Genomic DNA, 21,992 nt, shown 5'->3' with positions numbered 1-21,992 from the left:
TCTTAATTCAGCTCTAAATAAACCCAAACATTTCGAAAGTCAGCGAAACAGTACATGAAATGTGTAAAATAATAATCATATTTTTGTTCAAAATGGGACTGAGGCAGCTGTGAGGAAACTTTGTGTTAGGTCTGGCTTGTGTCATGCTTGTGTAACAACCTTCTCTGAGCAGTAAATGCAAAACAGAAAGTACAGAAAACAATAGAATGAAAGATTATGCAAAGCACCCTAATGTAATGGCATCATTCATTATACAATCCTGGATCTGAGGCCATCTTAAAGCTGGTATTAACATATAGAACAAATAACTTTTACTTACTGTATCAAGATTTTTATCAGCTTTAATTCAGAGACCGAAATGCCTTAAATTCAGATCTACCAGTGGTACAAAACTGTATTACATGCATCTCTGTGAAGGAATGTTGAAAGGAACCATGAAAAAGCGCCAAGAGTTTTAATATTTTGGTAAAAGACTAAATAAAGGTTAATATATTTAAAAAAAACTGAAAGTAGCTTTCTGTTTCTTTAATTTCAGTTACACAGAAAACAGGTTAAGGACTTACGAATAAATTAATAAATAAAAAAAAACACTACTTAATTCTAACCTTTATATTACCATCCTATGTCTGCATTGGCACACTTGTGCTGTTACAGACTGCTGCTTGTGCTGAGATCTAGCCGAGCTGATACAATTACATTCCAGGAATGACTTGTATTGAGAGCCTAGTGATGACACCGCTTGAGGACCCTATTCTCTTCTGCTTTGCATTGTTGGGACAGAGTAAAGCTAGGTTGTAGTTAATAAAAGGCGTATTGTTAATCTGTTGCTTGCATTCTCAGTCAATAGTAATTTGTATTCCTTGTAGATTGCATTATACAGATGTAGTGCAGTACTTAAATTGGGCTACCAGTCATTTAAGGACGAAAAATAAAGAAATAAAATACATACCACAATTGATATAATGTAACTTATGTCCTGTGTACCACACTGTGGACAGTGTGCATGACTTTGCAACCTTGTGTGTAAAAATACCCCAGTATACTACTATTGAATATAAGAACATAAGAACATAAGAAAGTTTACAAACGAGAGGAGGCCATTCAGCCCATCTTGCTCGTTTGGTTGTTAGTAGCTTAATGATCCCAGAATCTCATCAAGCAGCTTCTTGAAGGATCCCAGGGTGTCAGCTTCAACAACATATGTGATCCAAGTGTACTGTGCACCTCGTATATATTGTGCAATCATTATATAATGGACAGAAATCTCCTAAAATGTGTAAAATAGACTTATATACTCCAAAAATTATGGTAAATAAAAAATAAAGATTATAATATATATATATATATATATATATATATATATATATATATATATATATATATATATATATATATATATATATATATATATATATATGCATGCCAATCCAGTTAAGATTTTCTAGCTTTGGGGGAGTAGAAAACTGGATGCTATTTTAATACATAAACAAAATGCCATGCTTCTTCACTTTGCAGCTGACTTTTGAACGGTACTATATTTCCTTTTCATAAATTAATGTGGGGTTATAGTATGTACGTATGTATTTATGTATGAAGAGTATTTTCCTGGTTAAAATCCATAAGTTGTTTGAATGAAATATATCTGATGCATTTACAAAAGAAGAGTACAAAAACAACATTTCAGAATAATTTATTTACAGAATTTGAACAGGTAACTTTCCCATTGTCTTTGTTTTCCTCAGTCAAGCAAGCCATGCAAGGCTGTGACCTTTCAACCACGTTAGCGTTTTAGCTCTATGCTCTTGAGCATCAAAACTCAGAACCACTGTGAATGACGCACATATAAAAAGATAAAGGAAATGTGAAAAACAAACAACAACAACAACAACATTCCAGTGTCATTTACAAAGCTCTTTTCTCTTGAAAGAGGAAGCGCTTCTGCGCTTGCTGCTGGCGTGGAGGCTTGTAATCAGCAGAGGGAGCACGTGACACTCTTCTCTGTAGAACAGGTGGGAGATTTGATCATGGAGTCGTTCCCATTGAACTCAGGAGGGTCCAGCACATCGCTGGCATCCTGCAAACCGTTATCCATGTGACAGTCTTTAAAATGAGACTACAGAAAGAAGAAAACATGTAGCATTGGGAAACATACCGTTGCACATATACAGTGTTTTATATTTGTATTACATTTACGTACCAAAAATGTACTGCAAGTTTCATTAGCCATGGCTCATTTGTCTAACAAATATACTGTAGTTCTCCGTAAAAGTATAGCACAACTATTACACAAACTGAAAACAGTTGGCCAAGAAGGGTATACAAAATGTAAAAAAAGACCACTAATTTTTTTTTAATTCTTTTTCTACCCATTTTTATTTATTTATTTATTTATTTATGTTAATTAAGTGTGGCCAATTATTTTACCCCCTATTTTTCTCCCCAATTTCGAATGTCCAATAATTTTTTCCCCTCACGGCAGCAATTCCCCACCCAGCTCAGGAGATCCGAAGGTTCAGTGGGCGTCCTCCGATCCCACGACTGAGCCAGCTTCCTCTTTCACACCCAGGAACTCGAGTTAGGATGTAAGTAAGCTACCGACCTCTGGAGGACAGTGAGCTCACTGGGCACCTGGCCAGCAGGGTTCACTGTAGCGTGATGAGGAGAAACAGTCCCTGCCGGTTTTCATTCCCTAACCGACGGAAGTGCCAGAGCCAATGTGACGCTCCCTTCGGCATCCCCAGCGAAGACCAGCGACTTCGCACAGCCAGGATGTGAACCTGCGCTGTATGACTCACCCTGTACACTACGTGGCTGTGCTTCTACCAGGTGACCCCCTTTTCTACCCAATTTGAATGTTGCCTCACCGCTGCAATCTGCTAACAAATCAGGAGAACTAAAGATGAACAGACGACCATAATTTCCACTGTAGAAACAATCATTTCTTTCTCCCCATTGTACCTAAGACATACAGGTTGCAGGGTTACTGAACCCCAGAGGCAAGGACCCAGTCTGGGGAGGCCACAGCCTGGCTAGTTGCTGTCTGAGTTGAAATACACCAAACAGTTTTTCCTCTCAGTGCAGCACTCTCTAAGATCGGCAACTCAGCATAACCAGGATTCAAACCATACTCTTACGACTCACTCATACACTTTCCACAGTAATGGTTTGAAATTATACCCAAAAAGTTTTAGAATAATTGCACAAGGGGTTCGTTCTACATTCTGTTAAATGAGCTGACAGAGCCCCTCTTACCTTACTGACTGGCTGCTCCTCCAAACCGCTCTCCTCCAAGGATTCTTCCAAGGAGTTCCCAGCTGCCTCTATCTTTATACGCTGCGAGTGAAGAGATTTAACATCATCTTCATCGTCTCCAACCACCGAAGGGAAATTCTAGAAGAAGAAAGGAATGAATGATTAAGGCAGCCACTGTTGTTCTCTGACTCCTAAAATAACTGATGACTTAACAGTAGGGCATGTGGATATTAAGGTACTGTGTTTACAAAGAACTTCAAACTAGAGGTGTATGAAGAACAGTTGCAGAAGAACATCAGGATGGCTTTCTTCTGATTGATTCTGCAAAACACTGTACTGTAAAGAATTACTGGTTGACTATTTTCCAATGTCCTTTCTGGCCCCCTAAAGATACCTCTATCCACTGTAAATAATATACAAAAATAGTGTTCTTTAATGAATTATTATGAAAGATGAGCAAACTAAACTCAACGTGCTGAGACAAGAGGAATAAAGGGAAGCAGGGAGAACTCACCAGCTTATTCTCATGGATCGGGGAGGCTGGGGGAGAGATGGTGGTCTTGCTGATGGTCTGCGCCTCAAACTGCGGGCAGGCTGCCTGGGCATTGCCATCTTTGTCCCTCTTACCCTTTAGCCAGTAGGTCTCAATTTCCACATTACCCTAGAGTAAGGGAGATGACAGTATCCAGTTTCATGTGCAGTTACACAGTAAAACAGAATTCACTTTACTACATTCTGTCATAGTTGGTGTACACACTATGTAATAATTAGAAAGCAGACAGTGATAGTCCAGTTTGTTTGAAAGCCCTCTATTTAAACACATGTATCTAAAAAACAATAAAATAAACATAAAAAAATAAGTCTCCAACCTCTTTTTCCTCTCACATTTCCACCTGACACTACGATTGACTTGAAAGAGATTTGAAATCATACTTGTCGATTTCCATCAGCAGCAGATCAAGATCAAATCAATTTCATTTGGGACTCTCTCAGCCCTGGATAGGATTGCAGGCTCGCAGAACTCAATCTCTTCAAGTATTTTCACTTAAAAACATAAGATTTGGTTTCAACCCAGAAGCGTCTTACAGGCTGCAAAGAATGTCAGTCATTGGGAAGAGCAGCTGGTTGGCTTCTGACAGGAAAGATGGCCCTGAAAGGGTGGGGGCTATTTTACTCTCCAGGAACAGTCTAAAAGCATGACTTGCAAACTGAGATTTCCTTAACCAAGTGTAATATGTCTTAAAATCAAAACATGTTTGTTATGTTTTTATTTCATGATGGCACATTGAGACATATATAGTGAATGGATGTTACCTACAATTGAGAACAATGCAAAATAGCAACATGCAAATCAATGTTGGTAATGCTGTATTTATTTATGTCTTCTGCTTATAAACTAAACAGACAGGCTCATTGTTTCTGTATTAGTATTTTGAAAGAACGCAGTAAGCAGAGGATAAGCTGCACAGGTGAGAACAGGTCTTTAATATTTATATTTAATTTTTGCAGAACAGTTGCTAACTGTTTTGTTGAAAAATAATACAAAAGCATGGGTTATTTTCTAGATAAAATCAGAAAGATAAAATACAAATGTTAGCATTTAGTAAAGTCACAAACACATGTTTTGAACATAAAGTTTTGAACATAAACCTGTAAGCTAAAGAGCTTGGTTACTGTTTTCTTAGGATCCTCAATCAAAATGAGGACCTTTAGTCAATGATCATGTCCATCTATCTACCCATTGAGAATATAACCATTCTCTCCTGCTGTATCTGGGCTGGGACTATTGCTGGCATGCTTGGTGAATGCAATAACTACCTTGAATTTTCAGAAAGCTTCTCCAAACTTTTGTCATAGACTCCAAGCTTCTTAAGTAATATATACCTTTTGGATTGCATTTGGCTTTAATCAGATAAAATGTATATTTGAAAAATATAAACACGATTATGAGCACCCTTCGTATGTGCATGCACGTTTTGCTTCTTATCGCATATTGTTTAGTGTCATTTTTGTTTTCAGCTGTGCTAATAAACTATTCTTTTGGTATTCTGCCTGTTCTAGGTTTGTCGACACAGCCATTCCGTCTCTGAAAAACATTTAATTGATTCTGTAAACCAGACTGCTGAGATATAACATCTAATTTCCAAAGACCTTCCGGACACATGGCCAACACAGAGTTGAATTCTACTGATAAATTAGATTTAGATAATAAGATGGAATGTGCTTCAATTACCAGTTTCCAGTTCATTCTGTTACCAGTTGTGTACAGCATTGTTTGCTGCCTGGGTTTGATGGAAAACATTTTTTACTTGTGGAACTTGCTCACCAAAAAATACACCACCGTCTATCAAAACCCCTTTATGGTAAGCCTAGCGGCCATGGACCTGCTGTTTGCCCTGTCCTTGCCATTGCTAATTGTTTACCATGCAAAGGGGAATGACTGGATCTTTGGTGAAGTGCTTTGCAAAATCTCCATGTCTCTCTACTTCTCCAACATTTATGGCAGCCCACTGATCCTGACCTGCATTTCCCTGGAGCGTTACATCAGTGTTGTCCATCCAGTCAGAAACATCCAGCTGGGAAAGTCAACATACAAAATCATTCTCTCCTGTTGTATCTGGGCTGGGATTATTATTATCATCCTTGGTTTGACCTGCACTGGAAAACTGACCAATGCATTCCAAAACAACAAAACTGCATGCATGGAGAACTTCTCTGGCAGCGAATTTGCCGATCGGATTGGGATCATCAGCATGTTTGCTTCTTTCGTTGGCTTTGTTGTGCCCTACTTCATACTGATTACCTGCTACTCCCTGATGATCTGCAAGTTACGCACCCTGCTTGGAGAGAGTCCCGCCACTCTGAACATTAAGAAGAAGTCCACAAGGACCATTTTGATTGTGATGACTGTACTGACTGTCTGCTTTCTTCCTTACCACACCATCCAGATTGTTGACTACCTCAGCCTTCTCAAGAACCCCAATGACAGTGAAACCATGCATACATTTTGCATATCGTACCGGATTGCCTTAGCAGCGGCTAGTTTCAACAGTTGCCTGGATCCGGTAGTGTATTACTACCAGACTACGGGCTTCAAACTGAGAATGAGCAACCGTCATTCCCAGGCAGTCTTCAGTGTGGCAACCAACTTTAACTGAGTCCAGAGCACTACTAACATCACCCTGCCAGCATGAACGTGATGCCAACACAAGAAAGAACCCGGTCAGCTTTTTCTGCCAACAGCAACTACTCCTATTAATCTAAAATGTCAAAGAAAACAGAATAGTTCTAAAACTTCTAGAAAGAAGAGATGCAAATAATTGCTCAGTAATCTGATGGTGATGCACATCCCACTCATGGGATGTGCCAATAACAGACAGTGTGCTGTTGTAATGAGGGGGTGTGGTGGTGCGTTTCACAAGGAATTGAAATATTAACTCCTTGGTATGACAGATTATTACAATGACAATGGATTCATCAAGTTGATGGAGGGGGGGGGGGGGGGGGGGGCAACATTTTGTACCTGTAAGGCAATTTACCTTCAAAAGCAAGCACTATTCAATCCCTCCTAAATGCAAGCAGTGGTTTATGTAATACTGGACCCTGAGCCAGTACTGGTAAAAAGCAACCAGCACACATCTCCACAGACTGTTAGACAGTCAGGACCTTGGTATTGTAACAGGCACTTCTTTAATGATTGGCTGCTATACAATTTCACAACAACGTGCGCTGTAATGGGTGGTAAGAACAGGGTAAAATAGCTGCTTACTTAACTGGCCACTTGCCTAAAAGAAAATTATCAAACATTTAACACTGAGCAGATCTTATTTTTACAGACTTGGCCTCAAAAATGGCAAAACTAGATCTGGTCTGGCCTGGAAAAGAAAGACTGTCTGACTTCTTGTGTAGACAACAGAAACAGCATGGGTCAAAAGGCTTTGAAGAGCATTACTCCTGATTGATGTTTGATGGTAAATAAAATATCAGCCGTCTGTAGTCTGTCAATGTCTTTGAAATGGGTAGTTCAAAAGTAGGGCTCTGCATCATATTTTTAATAGTTCCATTGTTTTGATGTTCTTGTATTAACCCTTTCATTTTACTGAAGCAATATACAAGAATACCATTACTGCAGACTTGATAATAGCTTTTGCTATCCTCAAATTGTGTATACTGTAATAACTGAAAATACGTAATACGCTAGTTGAACACGTTGGAAAGTACAGCGTGGGTGCTACCATACAGACAAGGTCAACTATCAAAGTAGTGCCTGAAACTAGTAGCTTTGTTGTCTTTTTTATTACGTTTAATTTTTAATATTTTACCCCCAATTACATTGTCCAATTACGTTCCCTACAGCTCAGGAGAACTGAAGGTCAGTGGGCGTCTTAAAATCCCATGACTAAGCTTTTCAAAACCAGGAACTCGAGAGCAGATGTTGGAGAACAAAGGCCAGCCCTGTCCACCAGGAGCTCACCAGGCACATTCCCAGTAGGAGTCCCTGACCGTGTTGCCTGCCAAAGCTAATGCCATGCTCCCCCTGGAATCCCCAAGGGAAACTAGACCCCTAACTGTATGATCCACCCAGCACACCACACGACCATGCCTTTACCAGGTACCAGCCACTCAGGGACCCTTTGTTATCATTTGAATCATTTTAAATATTTATTTTACAGGATTTTTTTAGGATTGATTTCAGTTTTTAAAGCTAGACATTTTCTCTGAATAGCAGTGGCCTGCAATCCAGCTTCATGATTGGAGGATTAAAGGTATGAGGTTCCTAAACCTACTTGATTTTTATATGACCATATATTTAGTCTGCCACAAGGTGTGTTGCATTTTAATCATACTCATCATATGAGTTCAGGGCTGTGTTTGAAGTAATCAGTGTGCACTTTTCCTATATTATTGCCATGCTTAGCAGGTTATGTCACAGTACATGTTTGTTAGAATATAGCATTAATGTGTTCCTGTTTAAATTCCTGATTAATAAAGACTTTAAAGCTTGCACTGGGGGTATACGTTAGAAGCTCATTAACTTAATTGCTCCTCCCTGTAATATGCTTGAAAAACCTAACAGAGCGCCCATGCAGAGCCAGACAGAACCAATCAGATGTAAATGGTTCACTGAAAGCGCCTTTAAAACTAAACTGAAATATTACAGTATAGCATCGATTTCTTCTGGATATCATATTGATTTAAATCCTAACAGTATCACCATTTTAAAACAAAATGAAGGTACAAAAATACCTTCCTAACAGCTCCTGCCCATGGGCTGCTTGACTTAAAGCAATTGTTTTTATATTTTCTTCACATGTCCAGGGTCACAGATAAATACATGGGACTTGTCACCTTAATCGTGATGGTTCCTCTGCGCTCAAATATAAAATGGCTTCCTTTAAGGTGCTCGTAGGTGGCCCCGCTTAGTTGAATATGCATTTCCTGTAGCAAGAGAAGCACAAAAGAACGTGAAATGGACTCGTAATGCCTTACACGCTGTTGATTAGGTCACTGGATACTATTGATTCAATTATACAGTACATATTTTTCCTGGAAGAAACACATTGAGACAAATCCATCACCTCTTCAGCCGTTTCCAAGGAGACACCACATACTGTACACAATACTGTATAGCAGGTACCATAGCAATGAATAATAAAAGAATCCCACTGCACAGCAGTTTGAGCTACTCTAGGTTACTGTGAGCCACAATTGTAAGATTAGGAGGTGTCTTATTAAGCTTAAACTAAAAGCCACTTTTGGTTTTTTTCATTCTTCTCTTAAAAAAGAGCACAGCTGCAATGTTTAACCAGCACACTGAAACACCCTATTTGAAAATCCTGCTCTGCAATGTGGCCACAGTGCGACCCTCGGTTGTGCCTCCTACAGACAAAGCAGCAACAAAGTAAAAGAAATGCAATATCTGTGCACCTTCCCATTGCTCTCCATGGCAGAGGCAGTGTGCACAGTGTCCCCGTAGAGTCCATAACGAGGCATCTTGTGACCCACCACACCCGCCACCACCATGCCAGAATGGATCCCTAAACACAGTTGACAAAGGAAAGACATACTTCAGCCCACAACAAAAAGAAGAAACACACTCAGGGTGGGTTCAGTAGCACTGTGGGTTCGGCCCAATAACAGCTAGGCAGTATCATAGGTATAGTATCCGATCTAAAGCAGTGTAGCTAGACACAGCAGAGGAGTCCTGTAGTGAAAGGTCTGCACACACCGACTCGGATCTGGATGTTGTTTCCTGTGGAGGGGTCTTTGAGGTGGTCAATGGAACGGACCATGTCCAGTGCCATGTCGCAGATGTTGTGGGCGTGGTACTTGGTCTTATCTGGAGCTCCAGCCACCACCATGTACGCATCTCCGATAGTCTCCACCTGAAGACACACAATTCAGTCTGTTGAACCCACTGCTTTGAAACCGTAAACTTGTGTTTGTATAATTATAAGTGAAATAACAACTTGGGCTGGGCTTAACAAAGAGTGTGCAAGAAACTATGGCAGTCATGGATCATTAAGAATGGCAAATCGCTGAGTGTTGTGTGATAATGAATGATGAAAACCAGCTCTAGGAAAGCACAGCTAAAGCATGGGGAATTACAATGACCATGGTGAACTTTGTGAGGTCCCAGCAGTGAAGGGTCGCCTGTACAAGGCAGAGCACAAACTGTACCTTGAAAACCCGGTGCTTCTCACTGAGGGTGTCGAACAGGGTGTACATTGTGTTGAGCATGGAGACCACCTGCAAGGGTGTGATGTGACTGCAGATGCGAGTGAAGCCCACCACATCACTGAAGAGGATGGTCACATCCGGGAACACCTGGGGAAGCAAAGAGCAGGGGAGTTAGCAACTTAAACACACTCCTTGTGCAACTGACAGGATAATAACGCTAACTACTGCTGCTGCTTCACAGGACACCTGCTTGTCCTGATGTGGTGGTTAATGAAATTATACCATTAGTATGTCAAAATAGCTACCTGCAGCTACCCTTGTGCCCCATAATTCAAAACCATTGTATTGCCAATGTAGATACACTGCATTTCCATTGGCAATCATTTGCATTTATTCTGTTTTACTCAGAATTGACTTACATATTTTTCCTTGGACAACCTTACTATTGGTTACATTATGTTGTGCAAGATAAGGGTCAGTGAAACCAGCCGATAGTAGGCTTGCTGTGTTGTTAAGCAGTCTCTGGTTATTGGGCGGAAGCTCTGGCATACCTCACACGTGTGTACAGCTGGTTCCCCTTTCCGCAGTCGCTTAGCAACTGGCTTGGGGATCATCCTGTAGAGTAGGTCATCCGTCTTCTTCATCTCATAGTCCAGCATCTTCATGCTTTCCTCCAGTTTACTCGACTTTTTCTGTTCCTAAACCAACAGAGCATCATTTATTGTACATACACTGAATTTCATGACTGTCAGACTGAAATATATTGCAGTATCCTGCTTTTCATTAGCTTTTTAGTACAACACTCAGTTTTGGTGCTGTTGAATCTTCCATGTTTTAAAGATGATATCGTACCTGTATCAATGCTCGCTTTAGCTCCTCAGACTGCTGTGTCCCCGCTAGCACTAAATCTCGACTGGAGTCGTGCATGCTCAGATCATTGATGTACAGCCCGGTCTTAAACATGGCACTCAGGCTTTCCATTCTATACAGGGAGACGGCGAACAAAACAAATGTCAATTTGCCTAAAATGGTTAATTATAATGAATGTGGTAACTACTATGTAATAACAAAGTTATTACAGAGTAATTACATTGCTATTCACGCACTTAATCTAAAGAGTAACCAACCATGGTAAAAACTGTTCAAATGTCTGTAAAATGTAGACAGGCCAACACTGTATAAACTATCCTCTTAGCAGTGTGTCTTACACAGGTGTGCCCAGGAAGATGATGGACTCCCACTCAGGCATGTATCTCATCTGTCCTTTCAGCTTCAGGCAACGGCTCCCATCTCCCCAACTCTCCGTTGCGTTTGCACTGTTCCCATCTAAGAAGTGTATTACAAAACACAAAACACTCAGCAAAAGGAAGCCCATTGGTTTTCCTGTCCAAGGGATTAACTGACAACTTCACAAAACAAAGGAGTTCATGCCCTTGTAAAGAAGTGCTGTTTGTCCTGACTGAGGATCTAAGAAAAAGCTACATTTTGTATTACTTGCTTTGGTTCACATTCATTTATTTATTTTATTGTTTTGGGGAATGTTTGACCTTGTGAAACACTATTTCTGGTGGCCTATTATACAGAGTTACATTTCCAGCTTTTGTTTTCTACATTGTATACCAAGCTGGTATATACACAGCCTTTACAGAAACTAGATAGACCCCAGTCAACCAGGGCGTTAATGAATGGTCCCACAGACCCTGAGCAGCACTAATCTCAGATTGCCTTACAGTAACACACAGATTGCAAATGGAAATGGTTTGTGCTGTTTGCTGCTCTCCTTCAGTGCAAATTGGCTGCACAATCAATTTGCTTCTGCTGCTTTATGTGTTCAAGTGGCATGGTACATTAGCCCAGTCTCTTGGGTGTCAGCACCTGCTTGCTGTGAAGAGCTAAGACTGAAGAACTGATTCATCTGTTTGAGCAGCTCTACTGACCAGTGCTGCCAGAGCTGGGACTCTGATATTGGGAATACTGGATTGGCAGCAACACAAGCACAGTGCCCACTTAACCTACAGCCAGTTTAGTTTCGGTTCCCATATACAGGTAGACTGAGGCTCTCTGCAAAGGTGCTCAGTGCCAGTCATGACGTATTGATCAATGGTCCCAAGGTACAATCTGAGACTACTAAACTTATATGCATGGCTACTAAACCAATGCCATTAGAGGTCAAAAAGATGTGCTTATTAGGTCTAAAATGTGCTGATTTGAAACCCATTTTAGACCTAAATAATGACTAGAAGTGCTCATCAGAAGTATTGAATTATTTTGTTGGGTATAATCACTTTATGTTATTGACCGGTGTTTTGAAAGGGTTACGGATGTGAATCTCATGTTATAAAATAGCATCTTTAGCTAATCCCCTACTAACACAGTGGAGAGATTCAGGATGTGACAATACCTTTATAATCATCACCAATGATGGACTGAAATGCCATGAGCTCCACATCCACGTCAGCAGTGCGGTTTGCATTCTCGTAATCAGAGTCTGAAATAGGAATTCAATCAAAGGACCCATTCAATTCAATGAAATAAGTTCATGCAATAAATAGAGTTAATGTGATTTATTTATTTGTATTTATTAATGTATTAGAAATGAATTGAGACGCATGCAGCTTGTTCGTATGCCAAGTCAAATTATCATGTAGAGATATCTCAGATTATATTTCAAGATATGTTTTATTTAAGATGTCTCAAAATTATTGACAGGTATCTTTAAATAAATAGCATATATCTTATTAGTAAATTTGAAGATATCTAAAATCAATTTAGAGATCTCTACAAATCAATTAAAGATATCTAACATTCATTTACAGATCTTTTGAAATTACGTTTTTATGTTAAGCAGGCAAACCATTAAGAGATATTTTAGAATTAGCATTTTGAGATACCTTTAATGCACTTAATTTGGAAATATTATCAATTATAAGATACCACTAAATGATTTCTTGTTCATTTTGAGATATCTCAAAATAACTTCCTGTGCATTTCAATGCATCTCTAAATGACTTCCTGAAATATGTTTGGCCATTACAAAACCACTGTGTTACTACTCTAAGTAGCATTGGCTTGGATTTATTACGCCTTTGCTCCAGTGGCAGCTTGCTACACTTCAACATGAAAACAAAAAAAAACGCAACACTTTAGTGTCTCTAACTACACGTTAATTACAGTGCAATTGCATGTGTGCTAACATGTTATGATTTACATTGTAAATGCACAAACGTGTATAAAAACTGTGTAATTAAAAAAATATTTATGGAACTGTTCTGTACTGTTGCTAATGAAAACACAAACAAACAGTTTCAGGAATACCAAACTGGATTTTCATAAAAACAGACTTTGAAAAAAAAAACTTTATTTAAATCGCTTATGAATTTCCGTGACTAGAGCCTGTTGTTGCATTGTAGTTACCCATCAAAATGTTTTAGTAGCACTCGTATTAACATTTACAGTTGTTTATGTCTAGCGCTTTTTATTTATTGATCAATAAAACACATGAAAGTGGACTGCAGAAAAAAGCATAGTAAATGTGACCCATCGTCTTATGTCTAGCTAAAAACTCCATAAGCTAATTCGCAATGATGAGCCCTTTAGCATCCCCATCATGCACCACCTTTCATTACTAAGTAATTAATAATAATAACAATAGAAGGATGTGGTCCACAGACATTAATCTAAATTGACATCTGAAATATAATCAAAAAGCAGCATTTCTTCTATAAAGAAGCTAATTACTTTGCACACGATTCTGAAGGTTCCGCTCTCTCTTCACTGGCTCCTTAGACATGATCTCGAATAAATTGTTGGGGTGTGAATTAATCTGAAATCAGTGAAAAGCCCAGAGTAACCGTCATTACATTGTACACCAAAACTGTGGAAATGAGTAACAGAATTAAAATAAAATACAGGCTGTGATTTTGATTCAGGGTTTGGAACGTAAATCAATAACACACTTTTAAAGATTTCCTTCTGACATTTTTAATAGGCCCTGTTCACAAAGCTTGAACTCATCAGCTATTTAAAAAAGTAAAGCTTGGTATATGTTATGTTAAAGCATTTTGGATAGGGACGACTAGATAACAAAAGGGGTTCAACATGCTCAAATTCACTGATGCATTCAGAAGTAGAGCTGAACTAGTTAACTGCCATTTCCTTTGGAGAATGGAAGAGATTTACAAACCATATTCCAGGTGAACTCCGCCAGGGGGCGTGCCAGTAGAAAAGCATCATTAATTTTCTTTCCATCCAAATCAGGGAAAACTGTGGCCAGTCCTGAGCCAATGTTATGCACCACCATGTCCTAAAACCGCAAGGACACTCGTTACTGGTTATAACTGTTTCATATGAGTTAATGATCCCCTGTCCTTAAAGATACTCTCCCTTATAACGCCCTTATAATTATTCACTATGAAATTCCAGCATGCTCTGTCTTACAGAGAGGTAGGAAAGGCTTAATTCCTGGAGCACAAACCATCATCAATTAGCACGTTAAGACTATGGGTTACTATACAAAGGAGACAGAAGGAACACTCGGGTCAGTCTGAGGTCTAGAATCTCCTCTACAGATCTCCTTTGCTCAATGGAGCTGTCCATCTAGCATTGCTCAGAAAAGTGCTGAAATGTGTGGCCAAATAAGGTTTAAGAACAAAATCACAAAAAGCAAACCATTAAAAGATCTTTAAATTATTTAGAGGTACCTTGAATGTGTTATCTCCGCTTCATTTGGAGATATTATTCATTATAGGATATATCTAAATGATTTCTTATTCATTTTGAGATATCTCAAAATAACTTCCTGTGCATTTTAACACATCTCTAAATGACTTCCTGAAATGAGTTTTGTGGTCTTAGCGGCCACTTAGTGGCCATTACAACACCTCTGAGTTATTTGGTCCAATCTTCAGTGAAGCCTAGGCTGAGTGGGAGAGGATCAGGAATGCTTGTGATTAATCTGGAGGACATTGGGGCACATTTATGAAGCTCCAGTGCAAAGACCAAACCATCTTGTTATCAGGGGTACTTTACAATGCTGTTCAGTATATGAAGCCTTATATGGATATAATATACTTTTGAAAGGTTTGCTTTTACAGAGGATACCACCCAAATGAAGGCTGTAAAAATATTGACAATTCCATACTGTACTGTACATCATGTAACATAGTTGTGTAATATCCCTAGATGTAGATTTCTATGTGATGTAGATTTCTCTTAGCCTTTTCTGAGGTTGGCCATCATTCTGAGTGGTCCACATTGCAAATCCAGTGTTTTATTCCTGTTATGAAGGCGTCTATGATAAGGTGTCTTGCCCTATGGTCAAGAGCAGCTCTTGAGTTGCAGTTGCCTCTCTTTTAGCATTGCTTAGATCAGTGTCAATAACATTGTGGCAGCTGGGTTTAGTGATGATCTACTGTGAATCAAGTGTCCTTTTGTATCTCTGTCAATAAAACAGCAGCTTTCCTAGATGACACTGGAAAAAAAAAAATCTTGTGTGACTCCATGTACTGGTATGTGGTCACTGAAACACGCCATGGCTGTTATGCTTGTCTGTTAAACCCACCCCAGGTGCAAGTTTAATGGGTGCACTTCCAGACTGCACTACCTGCTAAAGGGGTGTCTGGGACATGCATTCCCAGTTACTCTCCACAACCACATGGGGTGTTTATTCCATGTTTGCTGCACTGGTATAAAAGTTGAAGCAGGTAGAGCTATTGCCAAACGTTTTGCATCTCCCGATAGAATTCACTAATTTTGCTTCATAAAGTCGAATGAAACCTGCTGAATAATGAAAAACTGACAAAAATTTAAAAATGTGACATTTAGAAATCTAACATGAAATACTGTACTACTATTATGTTTTTTTTTTTTTTTTTTTTTTGTTTTTTTGTGTCTCAATCCTAAAATTGTAGGCGAAAAACGTTTTGCCATAGCTGTAGAATTAATTTTAGAAAAGCTGACAGTTACCTGGCGGAAGACGACGTTGAATGGAAAGACATCGAAGAAGAAATCACTGGTGATGGGCAAGATCTCATGTTCCTCCTCATCCTCCTTCTGGATGTAACGATACGCAGAGTTATCAAAGTTTAACCTGCAACAAGTTAGCAGGATGGACATCGGCATGAGAAAACAGATCTATATTTCTAACTCCAGAAGAAAGCGGGCTGTGAAAAGGTGGGTGAGTTTCTATACAGTACTGAATGTAATCATACCTCTTGGAAAAGCTTACGGTTATCAAGAGATTCAGGCCTGATAAACACTCCCCCCTAGTGTTACAATGGAGCTCTACTGAGAGAATCTGCTCATGTTGCCATACTGCTATAGAAAGTGGAGGGAGTTTTGTCAAATAGTTTTACAAGTTACATACCCTACAATTAATTTTATAATTCTGGATGAAGTTTACAGAGAGATGGCATGATTTATTTGAAATAGAATGCATTCTAGTTGCTATTCTCTGCAGGTGTACATTTGCTTTGCTGTTCCCTGAGATCTCTGCTCTACCTCATGGTGACGTGAGAATAGTCCCCCACCAGCTGCTCAGACAGAACCTCCACATGGATGTCTGTGTCGTAGAACTGCTTCCCCATCTGTCGCAGCTGACCCATAGCATAATGCAGATAGCCCTTCCGCTTGCTCCTGCAGACAGGACAGGAGACATAGGAAAAGATCAGCTTCATCCATTCACTTGTTTACAGTAAATACAATTTCAGTAAGGCTGGGGATCACTTGTGAGCAAATCCCAGGTGATCCCTTAAAGAAAAACAAATAGAAAAAAATTAAAATTAGGCTATTGCATCTTCCATCATCTCTACACCACAGGTGTAATTTGGAGCAAAATGTGTCAGAGGGCATATATAATATATACATGTATCTAGAAAAAAACTAAACTAAATTATATTTGAAATATTTGTGCACTCGCCCACCGGCACCAAATACACAGCCATGTAATGAAAATGCTTAATTCAAGACTGAACTATATTCAAGCTCAATAAATATTTATGCCAGTAATATAATATATTTTAAACTACAGTTTTGCTCCTTAAACACCTATTTTAAAACCCTGAAATCCAGTGTGTTTATTTGGTTTTGTATTTTTGTAGTTTAGTTAAATTTGGAAGTTTTTGTGAAATTTGGCAGGGATGGGGTTATGAACTCATCACTGAAAAAACTGAAAAAAACTCTCCAGTAGCAGAAGAAGGTGGGGGCTGCACTTTGTAAAGCACGGAGGAGTGTGAGCTCAGGTACCTGTAGTGCAGAATGACTCCTGTAGCAGACTCCTCCTGGCAGAAGAAGGTAGGAGGCTGCACTTTGTAAAGCACAGAGAGGAGTGTGAGCTCAGGTACCTGTAGTGCAGAGTGACTCCTGTAGCAGACTCCTCCTGGCAGAAGAAGGTAGGAGGCTGCACTTTGGGGTAGCTGAAGCGCAGATACTCATGCAGGTTATCCAGTCCGTTGACAAAGTCTCGGACGTGACGACCCAGCACCTACAACAAAGAGGGGCTGCTTCATTGAAGGTTTACTGAATTGTACCATGGTAAAATCAGACCAAAGTGTAACAAAAGGACATCCAGTGAATGGTAAAGCTCAGATTTACAGAGCTGGTATAATGTTGGTTGTCTCTGCATATTATGTACATCCTGTGGCTTATCCAGGTTGCTGGTACTGGCACAGCACAAGCAATGAGGGACACAATAACAAGCTGAAGCCCCTATGTGCATAGCGCATGGTTAATTGACTATAAGCAGCTGTAATGCTGTGTGTTTGAAGCCTCAGCTCGTACATTCAGCATCGTGTTTATATGCCCTGAGCAACTTTATTTAGGCGTTGATATACCCTAGGCAACTTTATTCATATCATTCAAATATAAAAAGATTATTAATATGCAGTGGGACATGTTTCCTTACAGATTATATGTACCCACCTTTAATATTCTGTCATATCCGTACTTCCCAACAAACCCTAAGAAGTAGACCCCCCAGGAGTTCATCAGCTCATTGTATGGGGTGCCGGTGACTCCGCTGGCTGCCTTGGCGATGCGGGGAATGACACTCTCACTGTACACCTGCAGGGGAAGAGGACCGGGCATGTATCAGCAGCTGCACCTCGCTGGGAGAAGGAGGAGGTGAGCCTGTGCTACGCGCGCAGGCCAGTCAAACTGCAAGGTAAGTCTTTGGAATGTGCTTGGGTTATTCCTGCAAGAACTCCATCCTTATCCTTACATAACTCCTGCACTGAATCTCGCTTCATTCTCCTTCCAATAAAAGGATCTGGTAAACCAGCCACTGCTTATCTAAACCAGTGATCCTCAAAAATGAGCCAGCAAGACCACCAAGATATGCAACTGATATTACATGCGATACTGATGTCATTACTAGTCTGTGCTCTGCTGTATGAAGGATAATTTTATGTTACTTTTTGGAATAATAAGATGTCAAGATGGAAATGATCATGCCGTCGAAATGTACATTTTCCCATGGCCAAATAAACTGAGCTTGTATAATTTCTTTCCCAAACAGTATCTGGGACCCATCCCAGTTCTATAGAGAACAGAGTGTGATTGTGTGCTGCTGCTCGCTGCTGTCTTTCAGGGCCCTCCTGGGAGCAGATGTAGATCAGAATGGATTTTCATCCTGGTTAAATGAGAAAACTTGAAAGCGTGCAAAAGAGATAAGGCTATACGTTTACAGCATGTATTTCAGCTTTCTGAGAAAAAAAAGAATGCCGCTATGGAGCAGCCCCTTGAAGCAAGATATACAAGATATTTTCATTTTAATAAACAAAAATCTAAAATGACACATTCCTTGTGTGAGACCATCTAACCGTAATGGTCAGGGAATCTTTTTTTTTTTTTAATTGATGATTAATGACTTTATTATGAACTCTTTATTACCAGCAGAACTGGTGATGAAGCAGTACACTCATGAAGCGGAGGATTACCTGGTGGGTCACAAAGGAATGCAGTCTGACGTCTGCTCTCTCCCGGACCAGCTTCCACACATCGTCTCCATACGACTCCTTGATAAAATCGTGCAGACTCTCACAAAGCAATCCGTACATCATCAAAGCGGCTGCCAGAGACTGCGTGAACAGAATGGAGTTCCCTTCAAGCATTCAAACAAACACATTGCTTTCTTTTCTAGAGGGGAACTTTGCAGCCATCTAATTACACAGAGCCCCATTAAGATTATAGAGGCACAGGGGCTGGTTCTCAAATGTAAAAATGAACACATGTTGAGTAGAATGCCTAATAAATGCCTAATAAATGCAGTGTTCTGTGTTTTACATGTAAGACTGATTACATTAAAAATATTATTGTCACACACCATTTTAGGAGGACTTCTTGTGTTTCATCTTAAACTTTTAACAGCTTCCTGTCAGCAGTGTTGGGGGAGATAAGGTGTTCCTGTAATCTGATTTTTCAGTAATTTGAAAGGTAACGCATTGCACTTCGTGTGAAAAAACAAAACAAAACATTTTTAGTTGCATTTTTAAAAAAAGTATGGCTAATGCATAACATGGAAGCGCTTCAACAGTGCAAGTCAAAGATTAAATGTCACAAGAACGCGCCATTCATTTTACCTTGCTAGAAAATAGCATCGGGTGGTACATGTGGGTTTGATAGCTGGATCTTCATAGACAATTTTAAGCTGCAGTCTACGGAACCATGTAACTGTAGAGCAATGTATGTATTTCCGTTTTAAGGAGACAATTATTACGTTATAACGTAATACTTATGCTAAATGTTTCCGTTTTCACGAGAACATTATTACCACAAAACCAGTGCCAGTATTTGTCAGTCCCAAATCTCCACGTACTCGCGTTAGACACCCCGTTCTTGATTTCACAGGCTTCATAAAATAACTTGCTACTTCGGCCAGGCCTAATCCAAAATAGAATCGGGTTTTGTTTCCTACATCAGCCATGCATGACACAGTTTCGCCTGATTTGTGAATTTGTGCTGTGCTAGTGAGATATTGCGTTATTTATTTATTTATTTATCTATTTATTTATTTATTTATTTATTTAAGTGTTTGTTTGTTTGTTTATTTGGCAGACACGTTCCTTTATCCAATACTATTATTTAACGTCTGCATGTACTTACATAATATTAGTTTTAATACTATACAACCTGTGAGATCATATCAGTTTATATGTTATTTAGTACTATGTCAGTAAATTGTTAAAATAAATAAATAAATAAATAAATAAATAAATAAATAAATAAAAATAAAATAAAAAGTCACCCTTAATAACCGTAGCTTCAGGTTCATGTTTCGTTTTTGCTGTCTGGACCTCCACTATGTTGAAATAGGTTTCAACGTCTAGCTTGGGAATATGCTATTTTTAATTTATTAAAAAACAAACAAAGAATAACAACAAAAAACGGTTAAAAGTTTATTTTACTTTTTAAATTAAATTACCTTTCGAGCACAAAGTAATATTAGGATGTGTTGTTATTTTGCTATAGTTAATAGCGTCATGGTTGCTACTTTTAGAGAAAGGGAAACGCGTACTTGCATTAACAGTTGTTAAAATTAGGTTAATGAAATATTTAAACCAAAGATATTTCAGGGAATCCAGCGAAAACGGTGCTAGAAAAGCACGTAAATGTGTTCAGTCTGTGCGTACAATAGATACTCGCGGAGTAGCAGACGCCCTGGTGCCTTTTTCAGAGGACGACAGATAACCTGCCCTCGGTAACACTAACAGTTCAGCATAACAGACAAAAATATGCGTTGCTAAACTACTGAGATTTCACAAAACATTTTCTAACAAAATCACTGGTCACTCATGTATTACAGAAATAATTCCTTCCACAATAAATACTATACCATATCAACTAAATCGCTTTATACAAGCAATGAAAGTTATTTAAAATACGCTATATATCAAAGCTATTTATAATTAGAAACCAACATGTAAGTAAAAAAAAAAATACCTGCAGCAGACTCTGGGGTAGTTGTCTTAGGGATATCTCGGTTGACTGATTTCTAAACAGCAAGTTGGACAATACATGGTAACTAAAACAGCAAGGTTTTGACAGTGACCTCATTTATACACACCCGCATGTTGATAAGCACCTGTCAGTACCTGGTGCCTCTTCACATGTGAAACAGTGGTCAGTTATAGCACCTCATGACACAAACAGACTGCAAACAGATGCCTGCCCAAAGTGCTTATTTAAGTACAGCAGCTGAAAGACCAACCTGCTGCACATTCCATTTTATAGCAAATATGGCAAATAATCCAGTGGTTTACATGGATTGCTATGGGTGTTTCAAATGAATATGACTAATTGTTTTTAAAGCATAAAACTGCATTTTAAGGAGAATATATTCTATAACAATGCCAGTAAATCTTGTAACCGAACCTAATCTGACATTGAACCTACAGTGTCCCACAATCATGACCCACTTTATATTAACAGATGTACATAACATTTGAAAGTGCACAGCTTGGGCTCTTACTTTTCCAATGTAGTCAAATATCAGACAGTAATGCGCTCTGATTAGGGATCTACTGCTGAAACTGAATTCAATGGTGTCTGTTTACCACCATGGTTTTGCCTCAGGTGATTTCTATTGTCAGAAAGCAGACCTTCAGAGCTAGCTTTCGTGGATTTGTGTTCAAGCTTCCTCTTGCTTTTACCTGCAACAGTAGGAGGTTATAGCTTCAAGTTGCAGCTCACAAAGCAATGCAACGCAAACAGAAATGTAAAAGGTTAGTTGCCTTTATTTAAATTTTGATTTTTATAAACTGGTAGAAAAAGGGCCCTTTGTGAAAGAGTATAAGAATGAACCAATAACAACCTTTATAAATATCTCAAAAATACATAAATTGAATACAGCTCTATGTCTAAGTATGAGGTTCAACACCTTTAAGTGAGAGACACGTTTTTACGGATATTTTACAGATCATTCTTTTCACCTTCGTGTTATCATTTTAGAGCCGACAGGAGTGTATCTGTAGGCTAATGGAAATGCCTACTAAGCCATTATTGCCAGTGCTAGAGTGTTGGCAAACTGGCAGACATTTACCTTGAAACACTGCTGGTGTTGTTTT

The 21,992-nt window shown here is 39.1% G+C and overlaps 1 protein-coding gene across 2 annotated transcripts; it reads right to left on the bottom strand.

Annotated features, from left to right (window-relative positions):
- Window positions 1-1,674: 1,674 nt before the first annotated feature.
- LOC117431061 (soluble guanylate cyclase 88E-like) lies at window positions 1,675-21,017 on the bottom strand. 2 transcript variants are annotated; one of them, XM_058996753.1, is made up of 20 exons: window positions 20,869-21,017; window positions 18,867-19,007; window positions 17,851-17,991; window positions 17,274-17,413; window positions 16,432-16,566; window positions 15,898-16,021; window positions 14,117-14,236; window positions 13,672-13,756; window positions 12,335-12,421; window positions 11,142-11,259; window positions 10,786-10,915; window positions 10,485-10,631; window positions 9,934-10,080; window positions 9,482-9,638; window positions 9,181-9,290; window positions 8,602-8,691; window positions 3,767-3,913; window positions 3,253-3,390; window positions 2,796-2,876; window positions 2,009-2,113 (listed from the first exon to the last, which is right to left on the bottom strand). In XM_058996753.1, exons 1-19 carry the CDS (start codon window positions 20,980-20,982, stop codon window positions 2,820-2,822), a joined length of 2,328 nt encoding a protein of 775 aa, XP_058852736.1. In that variant the 5' UTR covers window positions 20,983-21,017; the 3' UTR covers window positions 2,009-2,113; window positions 2,796-2,819. The 2 variants fall into 2 exon arrangements, with proteins under 2 accessions (XP_033907555.2, XP_058852736.1); XM_034051664.3 differs by lacking the exon at window positions 2,796-2,876 and having other exon boundaries at window positions 1,675-2,113.
- Between the last annotated feature and the right edge of the window lie 975 nt (window positions 21,018-21,992).

This window comes from Acipenser ruthenus, chromosome 23 (assembly GCF_902713425.1).
Source record: "Acipenser ruthenus chromosome 23, fAciRut3.2 maternal haplotype, whole genome shotgun sequence".
NCBI classification, from domain to species: Eukaryota; Metazoa; Chordata; class Actinopteri; order Acipenseriformes; family Acipenseridae; genus Acipenser; species Acipenser ruthenus.
This window is presented reverse-complemented; position numbering and strand designations above follow the sequence as displayed.